We start from the raw sequence: 17228 nt of genomic DNA on the forward strand, positions 1-17228 counted from the left end.
AAGTGCTCAATCCATATCTGTTGATTAAAATAATCTTAGGAGATAATGCATATGAAAACACTGTGTACTTTTTGAGTGCTTTGAACATGAGAGATGACATTATGATATTTTTTCTAACAAAAATTTTCCCATTGACCAAAATGAATTGAACCCTCGAGGGAAAAGAGACTGATTACCAGTATATCTTTTCCTTTCCCGAAGAATTAGTTTCCTTTAGGGGCTGAGGAAGTAGATCAGGAAACAGTTTTCCTGACATTTTAGGTATTTTCAGAGGGCTGGATGACTGTTGTTAAATGCTACCAGTCTTATCTCTCCTCTTGTAGAGACTTAGAATTGGAAAAGACTTTATCAAAGGTCATAGCCTCCACCTAGTGCTTGAATCTCTTCTTGGTTTATTGGTATCATGTGTCTATTATACAAAGGGTGTTATTTCCTGAATATTATAAGTTATCATGTCATGTCTACCTTTATTAAGTGTTTTGCTTCTTTCTTGGCTGTATGAGTTGTGTTACCCTCCCCGTATTAACTGACTATAAAGGAAATGAGAGAAATGGACATTGGAATATATACCAATTTGGGTTGCCTCATATAAAGCATGACCCATTTATTCAACAAAAATACTTCTTGAGTACTTCCTTTATGTGAGGCATTGTGGGGCAGGGGGTCTGTTCGGTTCTCTTGGGGAAACAAAGATTAATAAAAGTCCATTCCTTACCCTTAAGTAGCTTATAATATGGCCTTGATTAGTATGATAAAATTATTGACAAGGGAAACCCAGAAAGGGCCTTACTTACTTCACAGTAAGAGTAGTATTTGAATCAGGCTTTGGAGTTTAGAAAAGAGGGATAGACTGAAACGTTCTAGGCAGAAAGAACAATGCGAGCAAAGGCTCAGAGACAAGGATGTAGGACAATGGAAGAAAACACTGAGTAGTCTGATTTGACTGGAATGTGGGGAAATGAGTGAGGAACCATGGGAGATTAGGCTGGGGACGGGGAGCTGGAGCCAGATCACGGAGGACTCAGTGTGAGACGAGGAAGTTTGGTCTTTACTCGATAAACAGCAGAGAACTACTGGAGGTGTTGGGAGTGCGGATATGTGATTGAAGCAGAGCTTTAGGGAGGGGAATGTGGTATGTAGGGTGGACCAGAGGGAAAGAGACGAGCTGTGAGGTGATGAGAGTCCAAACTATAATGGTAGAAGTGAAAAGGGCAGTGGATGAAGTCAAGAGCTGTTACAGAGATAAATTGATAGGATTTTGTGATTGATTGTGGAAGGTTAAGGACAGAGTCCAGCGTTCAGTCATTCATTTGATAATTTGATAAATTGTTATTGAGCGTTTTCTGTATACCCAGCCTCTGTTCCATGCCCTTGGGAACAAATCAGACAAGCCTTTTATGCTATTCTTGGAACTTAGTTTTCGTTGGGGAGACAGGTAATAAACAAGTAAAGACATAAATCATTACAGATAATGGTATGTGCATTAAAGAGAATATGGCCCAGGTACTTGAAAGGTTGTGGTGCTCTAACTTGGTAAGAGACTAAACCTGGAGAATACAGAAGAATCAAAGGCTACTTGCCGTCTAAATATTCAGTGTCCTAAATAGGCCTTTAGCAAGCACTAAATTATAATCTTTAAAAGGACCCATAATGCAGATATTCTGAGTTACTTAAAAGCCAGTATCGTTACTCTGTTGAGAGATTTTGCCAGTCTTCGATTTTTACATAGGCAAGAGTCCAGTACATTTCAGCATCAGCATGAGTCACAGAGGCACCTGCAGATGAACCTAGCATTTGCTCCAGAAAAAAGCCTCAGGTCTTTTCAACTCCTTCCACAAGTGCTAGTTGTAGTTCCAAAGCTCTGAGCCATGTTAGTGTAGAAGAGACACCTTCATCTGAATTCTAGAATGTGTGTTATTAGCTAATCACCTCAGCCATAAAATTACACTGGTTGATAGTTTTAGGAATTAGTCTCTGATGGTTTCTCTAGGGTTGTGAAATACTTCTATTTTAATAAAAATTGACCTGTTGAATGGGTTAGTTAATAATGGCCTTCGGAAATGTTGGAGGACGTCTCAAGATCACAATGATACTGATCATCTTCTGACAATAATTAACCATATTTTAAATCCTTTCTTAGTCAAAGAGAACAAGCCTGTGGCATCATTATACAGAGGAATGCTTCTCTTACTAATTGTTTCCAAATTCACATGAGTTGTAAATTCCTTACATATTGTTCTTTACATTTAACCCTGTTTGACACAGTTCAAAATTAGGGTTGCCCCATTATATGGCAATTTCTGCCAAATCTGAACCTAGCAGTAGAATTTTCCATACCAGCTCTGAAGAGGCACTCCTGTTCCAGACACTTTGTTGAGGTTACAAAGTTTGGCCTGTGGAAGCAAGTTTGAATAAAAGATCCCTCCAGTTTCAGACAATGAGGTTCCCTGTCTACTGTTCAAGGCCAGTCCCTCTTCCTTTGCCTTTGACCCCACCCATGCCTTCCAACCTTCTCTAGAACTTCACTCTCACTTTTCTGGTCTGTCAGTCTTTCCCTTTTCATCCTGGTTCCTTGTCCGCAGCCTATAAGCACTCCCAACACCTCTCCCATTCTAATGAGCCCTCACTTGAGCCCGTATCACCAGCTAGTCTAACTTCTCTTCTCCTGCATTGAAACTTGTAGAGAGTAGCCTTTACTCACCATCACCAGCTGCACACCGCCCATCCGCTTCCCCATCCTTGCAGCCTGACTGCATCCTCACCTCTTGCTGACATTCTCAAGTTAAGATCCTCTGTGATGTCAAATTGCCAAATTTATCAGACATTGTTTTACATATTATCCCACCGAATCTCTCTACTGTATTTGATACTGGTGATTACTCCCTAATTCTTGCAGTTCTTCTTTTCCTTGGCTTAATGTTCCCTATATCTCCGATCATTCCTTCTCTTCCATTTCCAGCACCTCTCCCTTAAGTGTTGGTGTTCTCCCAGTTCCGTACCCGTGTTCCTCTCATTTGGCACACTCTCCCTGGGTGATGTCACCCATTCTCTCAGTACTCTTGAATCTGTATCTCCAACCTGCACCTTGCCAGGCATTTCTAGCTGGGTTTCCCACAGGTAACTAAGTGTGTTCAGTACTGAGCTCCATTTCTCCCCTCAAACTTCCTCCTTTCATCTACTACTTTAGGAGATGACACTACCCAAATTCTAGATATCATTATTGACTCAATTTTCTGCAGTCCTTAAGGGTTACCAACATTAAGAAGCTGTCAGTAGAATGTTGCGTGTTTTTATAAGTAAGAAAATATTGTGGCTCAGAAATCTTAATTGCTTAGATTCCCTGAGCTAATGTGTGGTAGAGCCAGATTTCAGGCGCAGGTATGTGTGATTTAATATTCATGGTCTTTCTGCCATACCATGCTGTCTCTATAGTGTATACTGCAGCCTGATTTTTTTGTTTTCTACTCTCACTTTTAGATAATTTTCTAGCATTTTACACTGCCTCAATATGCAGTTAGTATATGGTGTTTTGGGGTTGTGTGTGTGTGTGTGTATGTGTATCTGGTTCAGGCTGTATCTTTAGCATGGTATCTAAGACACAGAAAAGATGAGAAGACTTTTCAAACTGCAACCAATAATTCTTATGGGCAGATGAGCTAAAGAGTGGAAAAGGTCAATTAGACACCTAGCAGAAAGTTACATATAGTTATAGGCTAGCTGTATAGTTGTATGGTCATTTCCTCATATCTAAGAGATTAATTCGTATGTTCAGTAAACATGTATGAATTCTCTACCTTGTGCCAGATGGGCGTCATATTATGCACTCTGCTTGCTAAGTTGAGAAACAACAGTTGGAAGCCATGGCCCTGCCTTTAAGGATCTCAGGGTCCAGTGAGAGATACAGATGTGTACACAAAAATGACAACACTACGTTAACTGCTGTAATTGACGTAAGTGCCACGTGGAGACACACAGGAAGGAAGGATCATTCTGTTTGAGAGAGTTGAATGGGGCCATCTGCAGAGAGGAGGTGATAGTTGAGCTGGACTTTAAAGTATTAAAATATGGTTAAAAAAATTCACCTGTTGGAAAAGAGAAGAAGGAGTAGTTCGGGTGTAACAATCGGTACATGCAAAGGCAGAGAGGCATGGGAAAGACTGAATTGTTTCAAACGGTGAGTTTAGTTGTGACGAGAGCATGGAGTGTGGTTTGCCAAGACAGGAGCCAAAGGTGGAGAGGCAGGTGGATCCCAATGTGTGCATCCTAAGCCGTGTTTATTTTCTCCCTCTTCCGGAGTTCTCAGGTCTGACATAAGCTCTGGGGCCCATCTTGAGCCAGTGCAGCCATACAGGCGTCTCCTAGTGACTCTGGATACTTGGTCTGGCTTATCCTATTGACTTGTGCCAAGTGTGTGAGTACTAACTAACGTGAATGGTAGCCCTCGGGGTTTCCTCATGGCCACCCCATGTTGGGAGCCAGAGAGCAGGAGTGGCAGTAGTCTGTGTGATGGCCGCGGCAGCATCCTCATCACGGCCAGTGAGGGTTTGTTCTGTGCCAGGCACTGTAGTGAGGATTTTTGGTGAATCTTCATGTAATTCTCATAACCTGATAAAGTAGGTACCATTAGTCATTATCCCTATTTTAACAATAAGAAAACTGAGTCTTAACAACCTAAATAAGTTGGCAACCTTTCTAAGAGAGAGGAGAGCAAGAATATAGAATATTCTGGAATATGAATACAGTGACTAGAGGGGTTTAATATGCTTTACATAACAAACGTGCATTTTGTTTTACCCTGGAGCATCTGCAGTCTGTGTACCTTAAGAGGGGAAAGGGGAAAGAGATCAAAGGCAAATTCATATTGAAGGGCAGCGAGGAAGAGTGGCCATGTAGGAGGTTCAGAGCTGCCCGGCCTCTAGGGAGCAGCATCATGCTGGCTCAGCGCTGAAGCAGGTGCACAGCCCTGCCCTTCTGCCAGGTATGGCTTCCTGTGACCAGGATGTGGGCAGAAAGCGTGTCAGCTGCTCCAAATGTGGGTTGGAGGGCACGAGGTTACAAGGCCAAACCAAATGAGAAAGTGTATGCAGAAGCACCTGGAAAACAGTAAAGCCACAGATAGATGTGGCGCCAGCATTACCTTCATCCAGCCTAACTTGGGAAGAAGACCATAACTATAACCAGCTGCTGTGATCTCTGAGGCATATGCACAGGTTTTCCTTTTGCCAGAGTTAAAGGTATTAAGAAAGAGAGATTCCTTCATTGACTCAAGGATGGGACCGGATGACCTGGTGTGGTCAAAAGCACTCAGGACCAGATGCCAGGAGACCTCTCAGCTCTGTGGTGTTAGTGGGAGCAGAGGTGTCTGTGCTTGGTTTCTTGTCTGTAAAGTGAGCATTTAGATTTTTTTGAAGCTTTTTTAAAATTGCCTTATGATGATTAAGAGCATAGGCTTTGGAGTTAGACCGCCTCAGCTCAATTCTAAGTTTTGCCACTTAATAAATAATTTTGTGGTCTTGGGAAAGTTACCTGACTTTCCACCTCAATTTCATCATCTGTAAAATAGTACCTACCTACGTCATGAAGTGGTTGCTGTGAGATAGATACTGAATGGGCATCTTAGTGGGCTGCCTGCCACAGAGTAAATGCTTAATGTTCAATGTTATTCCTACAATAGGCTTATAGATACAATTGTCAATGACCAAAAGCAATAAAAACATAAATATGGGATTTAGAGGTCTCTCTCGCCCAATCCTCAGTGTAGTGGAACAGAGACTTGGAAGACGAGGGCTCTAAATATTCGTAGTTCAGGGCACCTGGTAGCTCAGTCAGTTAAGCATCCAACTCTTGATCTTGGCTCAGGTCTTGATCTCAGGGTTCTGAGTTCAAGGCCCGTGTTTGTGGAGCCTACTTAAAAAAATTAAAAAATAAAAATAAAATAAAAAATATTCATAGTTCAAATGGAAGTACAACCTAAAGGAAAAAAAATTTGTCCATGTTTCATGTCCCGCTTTAGTTCAGTATTTTTAAAAGGCAGCTTAGTACCAGGACACAGGTACTGAAGAAATTCAGGCCAGGTGAGCCTTTGCTGCTGGAACCTTTCCAGAGGCACATGGGACTATAATTGTGATTTCACTTGAGGGACCCACTAAGCAGATGAGCATTAAGAAAGGCACCTGGACTCTCTTCAACACGGTGTAGTCATTTTACAGTGCGGGTCATTTATTTCCCAACAGCTTCCTAGTCTGAAGTAGAATCTGTTTGGACTCAGCATTAGATTTTCCCTTATTAAAACAGGGGAACTTTGAAGGGACATTGATTTGTGGCCTGCTATATGGGCTCTATAGGTAGTTACTCGGGAGTGAAGGCCGAATGGCGGTTAATGAGCGGACCGCGGGCTGCAGCTGTAGTCACTACTGTAGCTGTATTTATATTGTTACTGGACAGAAAACTGTGCATGCACGCTCTGAAACCGATCAGCAGAGAGGATTTGCCCCTAGCAGAAGTCACCAGAATTAACAATGTATAGTTAGGCAGGAAAGAGCTAACAGCTATTATAAGTCAAACTGGCCAGTTGCCTGGTTCAGAAGAAGTACATAGGTCTGGGAGAATAAGGTATATATATGAGGTTGAGGCAGGCAAGAACTTAAGAGTAGAGAAGTCAGCTAAAAGCAAGAGGGTCAGGCAGCTCTAGAGATCAAAACAGTTAAGATCCAGGAGCCAAACTCGGGGAGACAGTCATAAGTCAGTGTCAGTACCAGCTCTAGCTAGATAGACTCAAAGGGCATTGGTTCCCAGCTGCCCTCTTGTAGATTGGCTCAATCCCGGGCCCCTCGCTGTTCATTGTAGCCAGAGATCATCAGGCACCTGCGGGTTACCTTTGCCCTAACGGAGATGATGACCTCACAGGGGAGGGAGAGCTAGTCTCCTGGGCCGTGTGTCCCACAGCAAACTAGGAGCTGGAGAATAAACCTTTCTCTAAGAAGCTTTCTGGTCTGTGATATAGTCCACCCCTGTATTGGGTACTTTTCTCCATAACGTCCTTTCATCTTTGTGTACCCTTTATTATTTTAATCTATACTTTTTGTATGATTAAAAAAGTTAATCCGATCTTGGGGTGGGGTGAGGGTGACAAAATGCCATTATATTGGCCGCACTGCAGTCCTTTGGTCCCTGCGTGCATTTATTGTACTGCATTTGCAGTATGCTAGGATTTGTTTGGTGTGTGTACAAATGTGCTTGTCCCTGGCCATGCACAGTGCCCCTTCCCCTCATGGTAGATCCTGAAGAGAATACATCTTACCCTGAATTAGCAGTGGCAAAGCTCCTCCGTCCTGTGCTCCAAGCCCCACGTTGCTAATTAGAAATGAAAAGCCCATGCTTTTCAGAAGGTTCATTTTATGCTGGCATGACGTATTTATTAATACTCCGTGCCATAACTCGTTAAGAGCTGTTCCAGTGCTCTTAATGGGCCTTGTGCTCAAACGCATCCAGTGGCTGTTATTATAAACTGATATTTCCCCTTGGACAGTAAACCACAATTCAATTTCAATTTTCCTTTTAACTCATTTACTTCCCAAAGATCTAATTTAAGACAGATTAGGTAAAATATTATTGGACTTCATGGACACCAAGTGATTCTTTTTTTTTTTTTTTTAAGATTTTATTTATTTGACAGAGACACAGCAAGAGAGGGAACACAAGCAGGGGGAGTGGGAGAGGGAGGAGGCTTCCCGCGGAGCAGGGAGCCTGAATCATGTGGGGCTCGATCCCAGGACCCTGGGATCATGACCTGAGCTGAAGGCAGACGCTTAACTACCGAGCCACCCAGACGCCCCAACACCAAGTGATTCTTGCTTAAGAAGTATTCTTGTCAGAATCCAAAGCTTGCTGTCCTTCACACTCTTCCTGGGCTTTGAAGAATCCAGTGTTGAACAAGGGACAAATCTCCTTTTTTGGATTCTATCAGCAGTTTAATGATGATTACTGAGATTTTATTAGCCATGCATAAGGCTTTAAAATGCTTTAAATATATATATATATATATTTTATAAAATATATATATATATATTTTAAGTCAGCCCATCACCAGTCATCCTGATTCGTTTTCTCTCTCCTCTTCACTGTTCTGCCAAGAACAGGGCATAGAAGCAGGGTAGACAGGGTGGGGAAGCAGCCCTCCGTGCACTTCTGCCCTGGGACTGCTCCGTGCTGCCCCCCTGCACACGTAAGTATAGTTTTCAGGGTAGTATCACAGCTGTTGACCCTGGACTTTGACAGAATATCACATGAAGGAGCAAAATAACCAATTCAGGAGAGTTCTACCAAAATGTAATGTGAAAGAATAAATAATAATAGGCTTTCTCCTCAAAATATGGCTTGCTGCTTTGTTGCACTTCATCTTGGATGCTTCTGCATATTTTCTAAACCACAGAATCACAGATATCAGAGCAGGAAAGGGCCTGGGCATGCCCATCAGACAGCCCTCTCTCTCATTTCGTAGACGAGGAGAATGAGATCCAGAGAGAGGCAGTGGCTCACCCAAGCCATACAGCTAGGTAGAGGCAGGTGAAGCAGGAGAACCTAAGTGTTTGAAGACAGGTGTTTTGAAACCCGCCTGTTTTAGTGACCTGGAAGATGACCTGGTGGCTCCCAAATCCTGGTGAGCACAGATTCCTCTGCAGCTTATTGAGTCCTGAACCTCTGGGGTGGGACTTGTGAATCTGCATTTCTTTAAAAAGCTAGTCACATAACTCCTATGTAGCCAGTTGGGCCTAGGTCTGGAACTGGTGTTCGTGTGTGACAGGGTTCAGCCAGCTGTGCCCCATGGGTCAGATCATCTCTGCCATTCGTTGTTGTATAGCCCCTGAGTTCAGAAGGATTTGTACACTTTTAAATGGTTATGGAAACGTCAAAGGAAGAATAATATTTTGTGGTGTGTGAAAACTATGTGAAACTTAAATTTCCTTGTCCATAAATAAAGTTGTATTGGAACACAGACACTCTTACTTGTTTACATGTTGTCTGTGGTTACTTTTGCCCCACAGCGGCAGGGTTAATTGTACAGCCCACAGAGCCTGCAATATTTATTGTGTGGCTCTTTACAAAAGAGGTTTGCTGGCCCCTGATACATACTATGCCATTTGTCATGTAAGCCCTGCAAGTGCCAGTGTCGAAAGGGAGATTCCTGAGCTTCGAGTACTTGTCTTAGTCCACACACCATCTTGTTTTACGCTAAAGATGCAGTTATGAAAACTGTGTATAAATTAAGCATACGTACTAATTATTTCAACAATAAAGTATGTTTTTTTTTTTGTAATACAGCCCGCTACTGGAAGTATCACTGCAGGCGGTTTTGTGTGGACCATATGCTTATTTCTCTTTGAGGAGAAAAAAGATACTTTCTTTTTATACTTGATGAAGATCTAGGATGTAAATATTTAGAAAGGAGTTCTGATAAACTATTTTTACTCTATGTGCAGTGTTCAATACCTAAATTAATTATGAAATTTCTACTTCACACATAAAACACAAAACTTTTTTCTTTTAAGATTTTTATTTACTTTTTTGTCAGAGAGAGCGAGCACAAGCAGGGGAGTGGCAGGCAGAGGGAGAAGCCAACTCCCCACCGAGCAGGGAGCCCGATGTGGGGCTCAATCCCAGGACCCCGGGATCATGACCCGAGCCAAAGGCAGACGCTTAACCAACTGAACCACCCGGGCGCCCCACATAAAACATTCTTAATAAAGCCTTTATATCTATAAAACCATAGTTTTTAAATTCACCAAAGATCCCTACTTTCCTTGCCAACTCCTCACTTACTAATTCAGAATCCTAGCTGCCTCCTGGCTTTTCTTCAACCAAGGCTAACAGTTTCCATTTCTTCATGTCTTCTTTTTCTTTTGCCTCTTCTCCTTGTCCCTCTACCTCAGACATACAAGCATTTGTTCATTTACCAGGCAACAGATAGTTGTTCACGTGCAGACGCTGACTCTGCGGTAGAAGTACTCTCAGTGGTACCCCTAGACCTGTCTTTCCACCATGATCAAACTCAAAGATCAGAGAAGTGGAGGGTGCAGAGTACGCTACTTTTAAAAGTCCTGTTCCCTGTCTTCCTCTAAGGCACGTGGGTGATTTTGTAAAGGCCTGGCCTGGTGGTTTTGAGATCCTGGACATGGGCCAGGGCTTCTTTCATTGCTGCTTAGGCTTTTATGTCGTGTGCCCCAGGGGCTCAAATTTCTCATTCACCAGAGAATCCATCCCCCATACCAGTTTCATTCTGTGCCACATTGCCACTAAACAGCCTCTCAATATGGCACAGGAGAAGCTGTAAAGAGGCTCTAAACTTGCCATAATATACTGCTCTTTGCTTCGTGACCTTTAATAGGTGGTGTAGCTTTTGTAAAATGCATAGAGGATAATAATCCCTCCTTCACCCATACCTCACGGGAATATTAGGAGGTTGAATGAGGAGGTTATTTAAAAGGCTTGGCGTTTTCATAGAGGGAGTTGCTATAGAAACGCAGAGGCATACAGGTATTTCAGAGAGGGGGTTTCTGGAAAGTCCCAAGGTCTTTGTTTCTTTGGGTAGCCAAAATATGGAAGACCTGGCCTTTGACCTGTTTCAGCTTAACCCTAGGTCTACTGCTTCCTCTTGCTTTCAGGATTCGGCTTTCCTACAGCACGCCCCGCCAGAGCCAGTACCCTCCAGTACCAGGAAGAGCATTATCACAGTGCAGTCTCAAACACAAGACATGGTGAATTGAGCATTTCCAGAATGTATATGGCTCAACACCACGACTGCTTTTCTACTGGGAGAGAAAGGCGTGACTGCCAGATTAGGAAAGGAAAGACTAGACAATGGGAGGAAAGGATCTTTTAAAAAAAAATATTGTTGGCAGCTGTTTACTGGGAGTGTGTGGCATGGGTTTGGGTTATTGGAACTGTGGGAAGATATGTGAGATTGACTCCTCCTCTCTGAGAGTGTAAAACCTAGTTTTGGGGGTAACTGGATGGGGTAGAGGGAGGGTTAAAAAAAGAAAAGACTTAGAGTGGAATGAAAGGCACAAAGTCCAATTATAAATAGGAGTTCAGAAAAGGGAGAGCTTAGAGTAACTGGGAATATTTCATTAAAAAGTGGGACCTCAGGACCAATTTCAAAATCATGCTTCCTCTGTGGGAAGAGGGGATGTGTTTGGAGTGTGTGCAGGAAGGAGCAGCATCAGTAAGGCCTTATCTCTTCAGCAGCTGATGGGTACATGGATGTTGGTGGTATCATGCTTTAGACCTTTTTATATGTCTTATACTTCTTAAATGGTTCATTTTTTTGTTTTGTTGCTGTGGTGTTTGTTTTTTACTGAGATATCATTCACAAGCTAGACAGTTCACCATTTTAAAGTGTGCAGTTCATTGGTCTTTTGTTCACAGGTTGTGCAGTCGTCACCGCTATCTAATTCTAGAACATTCTCATCACCCGAGAGAGACCCCTTAGCAGTGACTCCCCATTCCCCTCTCCATTCAGTCCTAGGCAATGACTAACCAACTTTCTGTCATAGATCTGCCTATTGCAGACATTTCATGTAAACAGAGTCCTACAGTATGTGGCCTTTTGTGTCTGAATTCTTTTTAAGATTTTCAAGGTTCACCCATGTTGTGGCATGTATAATCCTTGATTTCTTTCTTTCTTTCCTTTTTTCTGGGCCCAGATGTTTTTAGTTTTCAAGAAGTTCTTCAAATCATTCTGAAGTTCAGAATGGGTTAGGAACCACTTTTGGCTATTACTATTCTTAATTCTATTATTTGGCTTGGAATAAAGCTGATTTTTAAATATTTTATCAGTAACACCTTACTGGGCACTCTTCAGATAATGATGTATATATTTTTATTGTGGTAAAATATATGTAATATAAAATTTACCATTTTAACCATTTTTAAGTGCACAATTCAGTGATACTAAATATATCCATCATATACAACCATCACCACTATCCGTTTCCAGAGCTTTTTCATCTTCCCAAAAGGAAACTTATACTCAAACAGTCTCTCCATTTCTCCTCCTCCAGCCACCTGGCAAACTCCATTCTACTTCTATCTCTATGCATCTGCCTATTCCAGGTTCCTCATAGAAGTGGAACTATACTTGTATCTGTCTTATAATTCACTTAACATGATGTCTTGAAGGTTTATCCGTATTGTAACATATAAATGAATCTCATTCCTTTTAAAGACTGAATGATATCCCATTATATGGATAGACCACATTTTGTTTATTCATCCAGCATTGATGGACATTTCAGGTTCTTTCTGCTTTTGCTGCATTTTGAATAATGCTTTAATGAACCTTCATGTATGAGTTTTTGTGTGAATACCTGTTTTTAGTTCTCCTGGGCACATACCTGGGAGTGGAATCGCTGGGTCATATGGTGACTCTGTGTTTAACTTTTGAAGAAATGCCAAACTGTTTTCCAAAGTGGCTGCACCATTTTACAGTCTGCCAGTAATATGTGAGTGTTCCAATTTCTCCACATCATTGCCAGCACTTGTCCTTTTCCATGTTCTTTTTTTTTTTTTTCTATTATGATCATCCTGGTAAGTGTGAAGTACTGTCTCATTGTGGTTTTAGTTGCATTTCCTTAATGACTAATGATGTTGAACATCTCTTCATGTGCCTAGTGGCACATGAAGTTTGTCTATCTGCTTTGTAGAAATGTCTACTTTAAAATTGAATTATTTGTCTTTTTACTGTTGGGTTCTAAGAGTCCTTTTCTAGTCTGGCTGCTAGGTCCTTCTTAGATTCACAATATGCAAATATTTCTTCCCATTCTGTGGGGTTCTTTTAACCTTCTCAATAGTGTCATTTGTTGCACAAAATTTTGAATTTTGATGAAGTCCAATTTATCTCTTTTTAATTTGGTTGCTTGTGCTTTAGGTGTCACAAGTATGACACCATTGCCTAATCCAAAGATGCGAAGATTTACACTTATGTTTTCTTCAAAGAGTTTTATCATTTTAGCTCTTACATTTAGATCTCTGATCCATTTTGAGTTAATTTTTGTATAAGGTGTGAGGTAGAGGTCCAGATTCACTCTTTTGCATTTGGTTGTCCAATTATCCCAGCACTGATTATTGAAGGCTACTCTTTCTCCTTTGAATTGTCTTGGTATCCTTGTCAAAAATCAATTTGCGTAGTTGTATGGGTTTATTTCTGAATTCTCAATTCTGTTCTATTGATAGATATGGCTATCTTTATGCTAGTACCGCAGTCTTGATTACTATAGCTTTGTAGTAAGCTTTGAAACAGGGAAGTGTGAGTCCTCAAATTTGTTCTTATTTTTCAAAATTGTTTTGGCTCTCTTGGTTCCCTTGCATTTCTATATGAATTGAGCATGAATTTTTCAACTTGTTAATTTCTGGCCAAAAAAGCAGTTGAAATTTTGATTGACATTGCATTGAATTTGTAGATTAGTTTGGGGAGTATTCCCATCTTAACAACATCACATCTTCTAATCCCTGAGCATGAGGTACTTTCCATGGTTTAGGTCTTCTTTGATTTCTTTTGATGATGTTTTGTAATTTTCAGTGTACAAGTCTTATACTTCTTTTATTACATTTATTCCTAGGTATTTTGTTCTTTTGGATGCTCTTGTAAATGGAGTTGTTTTCTTAATTTCCTAATTTTGGGGTTGTTTATTGCTAGTGTATGGAAATACAACTGATTTTGTATATTGATCTTGTATCTTGAAACCGTGCTGAACTTGTTTATGAGCTCTAATAGTTTTGTGTGTATGTATTCCTTAGAGTTTTCCATATATAGAGTCATTTCATCTGCAAATAGAAATAGTTTTACTTGCTTAACTGCCTTGCCTAGAACATCCAGTACAGTGTTGAATAGAAGTGGTGAGAGGGACATCCTTGTCTTGTTCCTAATTTTAGGGAGAAAGCTTTCAGTCTTATCATTAAATGTGATATTAGCTGTGGATTTTTTCAAAGATGCTCTTTATCAGGTTAAGGAAGTTCCCTTCTATTTCTAGTTTGTTGAGAGTTTTTATTATAAAAGAGTATTGGACTTTGTCGAATGCTTTTTCTGCGTCTGTTGAGATGGTCTAGTGGTTATTGCCTTTATTTTATTACTATGTTGCATTGCATTGATTGAATTTCACATATTAAACCACCTTTGCATTTCTGGGATAAATCCCACTTGATCCTGGTGTATAATCCTTTTTATATGCTGCTGGATTCAGTTTGCTTGTATTTTGTTGAGGCTTTTGTGTCTATATTCAAAAGTGATACAGTTTTTCTTTTTTTTTTTAAGATTTTATTTATTTATTTGACAGAGAGAGACACAATGAGAGAGGGAACACAAGCAGGGGGAGTGGGAGAGGGAGAAGCAGGCTTCCCGCGGAGCAGGGAGCCCGACGCAGGGCTCAATCCCAGGACCCTGGGATCATGACCTGAGCCGAAGGCAGATGCTTAATGACTGAGCCACCCAGGCGCCTCTGATTTTTTTTTCTTGTGATGTCTTTGTCTGATTTTTTATCGAGGCAATACTGGCCTTATAGAATAAGTTGGGCAGTGTGTCCTCTTCTATTTTCTGGAAGAGTTTGCAAAGGATTGGTATTAATTCTTTAAACATTTGGTAGAATTCATCAGTGAAGCCATATGGTCCTGGGCTTTTCTTTGTGGGGGTTCATTTTTTTAATGCAAGGTGCAGAAGAGTATTTATAGTACAATCCCATCTGAGAGAGAAAGAGAGTCTTTTTAAGGCTGTATCTGTGTGCTTGTATTTACACAGAAAAGTTCTGAAAAGATGTATAAAAAAAGATATATAAGCAGCAAAGGTTATCTTTGGGTAGTGAGATAGAACTTAAGTCTTCTGTGCCTTATATATAATTACAAGCATGTATTGCTTGACATTTTTCGAAAAGCCTACTTAGAATGGCTAACATTTGACCATTCGCTCTTTCATCCGCACAGTGAGGTGCTAGTGCTGTGTACTTGCCACTGGCCTCGTCTCCTTAGGAGCTCCATCTCCTAGGTCACCCGCATCTCCAGCTTCATAGTCTGCTGCACCCCTTCGCTGTTCCTCCTCCATCAACACCGGGTTACCTGTCAGCTCCCTGAGAACGACTCGTACCTTCTGTTCTATTCCCTTTCCCTTTCTATTAACCCTTTATCTGCCAGCCCTTCCCCTAGTATCCTTGAAACCCCTTCCAAATATTAGGTACTTTCCTTTGTGAACACCTTCCAGTTCACACTCCTCCCTTTCATTCTCTACCCAAGGGGAGAAAAAACTCTCCCTCCTGCTGCCTCTCATACATTGCACATATTTTTGTTATTGAACTTTGTATTTACCCTGCATCATAATTACTAGTTCACATATATGGCTTCCCTAAAAGTACAGTTTTATCCAATTCTGTAACCCAGAGTTTAGCACAAAACAGATGCTCAGAAGTACTTTGAATTGAATTCATGAGACAAGAAAAGGCATTGTGGGTAGGATGAGCAATGTGAGCAAAGGCCAAAATTATGAGTTACTGTAACATGTACTAGTTTGGCAAGACAGGAAGATTCATGTTGGGAAACATGTTTGAATGATTTTGGCAAGGCTGATTGATCATGGAGGCTCTTAAAAGCCAGACAGAGTAGACTTGGTAGGTAAATACTGGCAGAATGAAGAGCTCTTCTCACTTACTTTGAGTCTTTGCTCATTTCTTTCTTCTCAGTAAGCTTACTTGACCACCTCCTTTAAAACGGGTCACCTCTCCATTCACACGTCCCCTGACCCCAGCACTCTGTGTCTCCCCTTCCCTCATCTCCCTCCCTTTTCCATAGCACTTACCACATTGTATATCATTTACTTATTCGTTATGTTTTTTTATCTGTTATCTGTCTTCCCCATTAGAATATAAGCATCCTGCACCATGGTAGCCTTGTTCACTGCTGTTTCCCAAGCATCTAGAACATGGCCTGGAACGTAGTAGGGATGTAGGAAACATTTGTTGGGTGAACGAATCCTGACTTAATGATCTTCAGTATCTTGTCCAGAGCTGGCAGAGTACAGCCTAGGTATAATTCAAATGGTTTGTTTCTGAAAGAAAGAAAGAAATTTATAGAAATGTATAAAACTGCTAAGATAGTGCCCACTGTGTATTATGTATATAATCTGGGGCAGGGCAGGGGAGGGTGGGGAGTGAAAGAGAGATACGGTGCCTTAAGTTTTCTTGCCTTAGAAACCAAATTGGGAAGGCAAAATTACAAGTACATTTGAGTTTATTTCTTGCCTAGAAAAATGTTGTTGCGTGTGGTGATTAATTCCCATGCTTTAATAATTTCTCTTTTTCTTTCTCCACAGACCTTTGTAGTATTAAACAGAGGGAAAACTCTCTTCAGATTTAGTGCCACGCCTGCCTTGTACATTTTAAGTCCTTTTAACCTGATAAGAAGAATAGCTATTAAAATTTTGATACATTCATATCCTTTTCTACGAATGTGGAGTGAGTGCAGCATTTGCATGGTCACTGGTATATAGTATATGTTTCTGAACTTTGACAATTGAATTATATATTAAGTGTTTTATCAGTAGTGTCGTTGAAGGTTTGAGTGACCTTCTGCCAGATCCTGAGCTGAGCTTCAGCAAATTCTTTTTTCCTAGGATGATATCCTGGTAATCTGGAATTTTGTTGGTATCGTGAAGAGAAACAAATTAAGACAGTAACCTGTAACTTTTTAAAGTGCTCAGAGTTCAGTAATTTCATCCTGAGGCAAACGATTCAGTTCTTTAATGTAAGTTCAATATTAGAATTTTTGGAAGGCCACTTCTCACAAAGTGTTGAATGAATGCTTTAGAGATTTGCCTTGAATATTTCTGATTTCTTGAGCAGTGAGTATGGAAAGTGCCTGAGATAGTTTCTCAGATTAAATGGCCTCCTCGGTATAGAGTTTAGATCTAGATTGCAAGCCTGCTATGAGTCTTTTCCGGTATTTTTACTCCCCTTCAACAGAAAATGCCAGTTTATTCATGTGGCCTGACTTTTATATCTTATTAATATAGAGGAGTGTATGACAGATGAAAAATTATGTGAGCAGTTTAGCAACTTTGCATAATAACTTTAAATTTTATGATTGGTGTTTAGTTTGTTGGTACTTAGTCCCGTGCTTCAAAGGATATTTTATTCTCCGAGTAGGATGAGGAAGGTGGCAGTTGCAATTTAGTAAACTGGTTTGCTAAGCTG

At 40.8% G+C, this 17228-nt stretch overlaps 1 protein-coding gene across 5 annotated transcripts in view; it reads left to right on the plus strand.

Annotated features, from left to right (window-relative positions):
• Nucleotides 1-17228, plus strand: part of SCN8A (sodium voltage-gated channel alpha subunit 8) — a 177014-nt gene that overhangs the window by 65016 nt on the left and 94770 nt on the right. For all 5 annotated transcript variants that reach the window (XM_078075979.1, XM_078075980.1, XM_078075982.1 and 2 more), the window contains exon 3: nucleotides 16349-16466. In XM_078075979.1, the coding sequence (XP_077932105.1) occupies nucleotides 16349-16466 (118 nt within the window). The remainder of the gene's footprint in view (nucleotides 1-16348; nucleotides 16467-17228) is intronic.

The sequence above is a fragment of the Halichoerus grypus genome, chromosome 6 (genome assembly GCF_964656455.1).
Source record: "Halichoerus grypus chromosome 6, mHalGry1.hap1.1, whole genome shotgun sequence".
In the NCBI taxonomy this organism is placed as follows: domain Eukaryota; kingdom Metazoa; phylum Chordata; class Mammalia; order Carnivora; family Phocidae; genus Halichoerus; species Halichoerus grypus.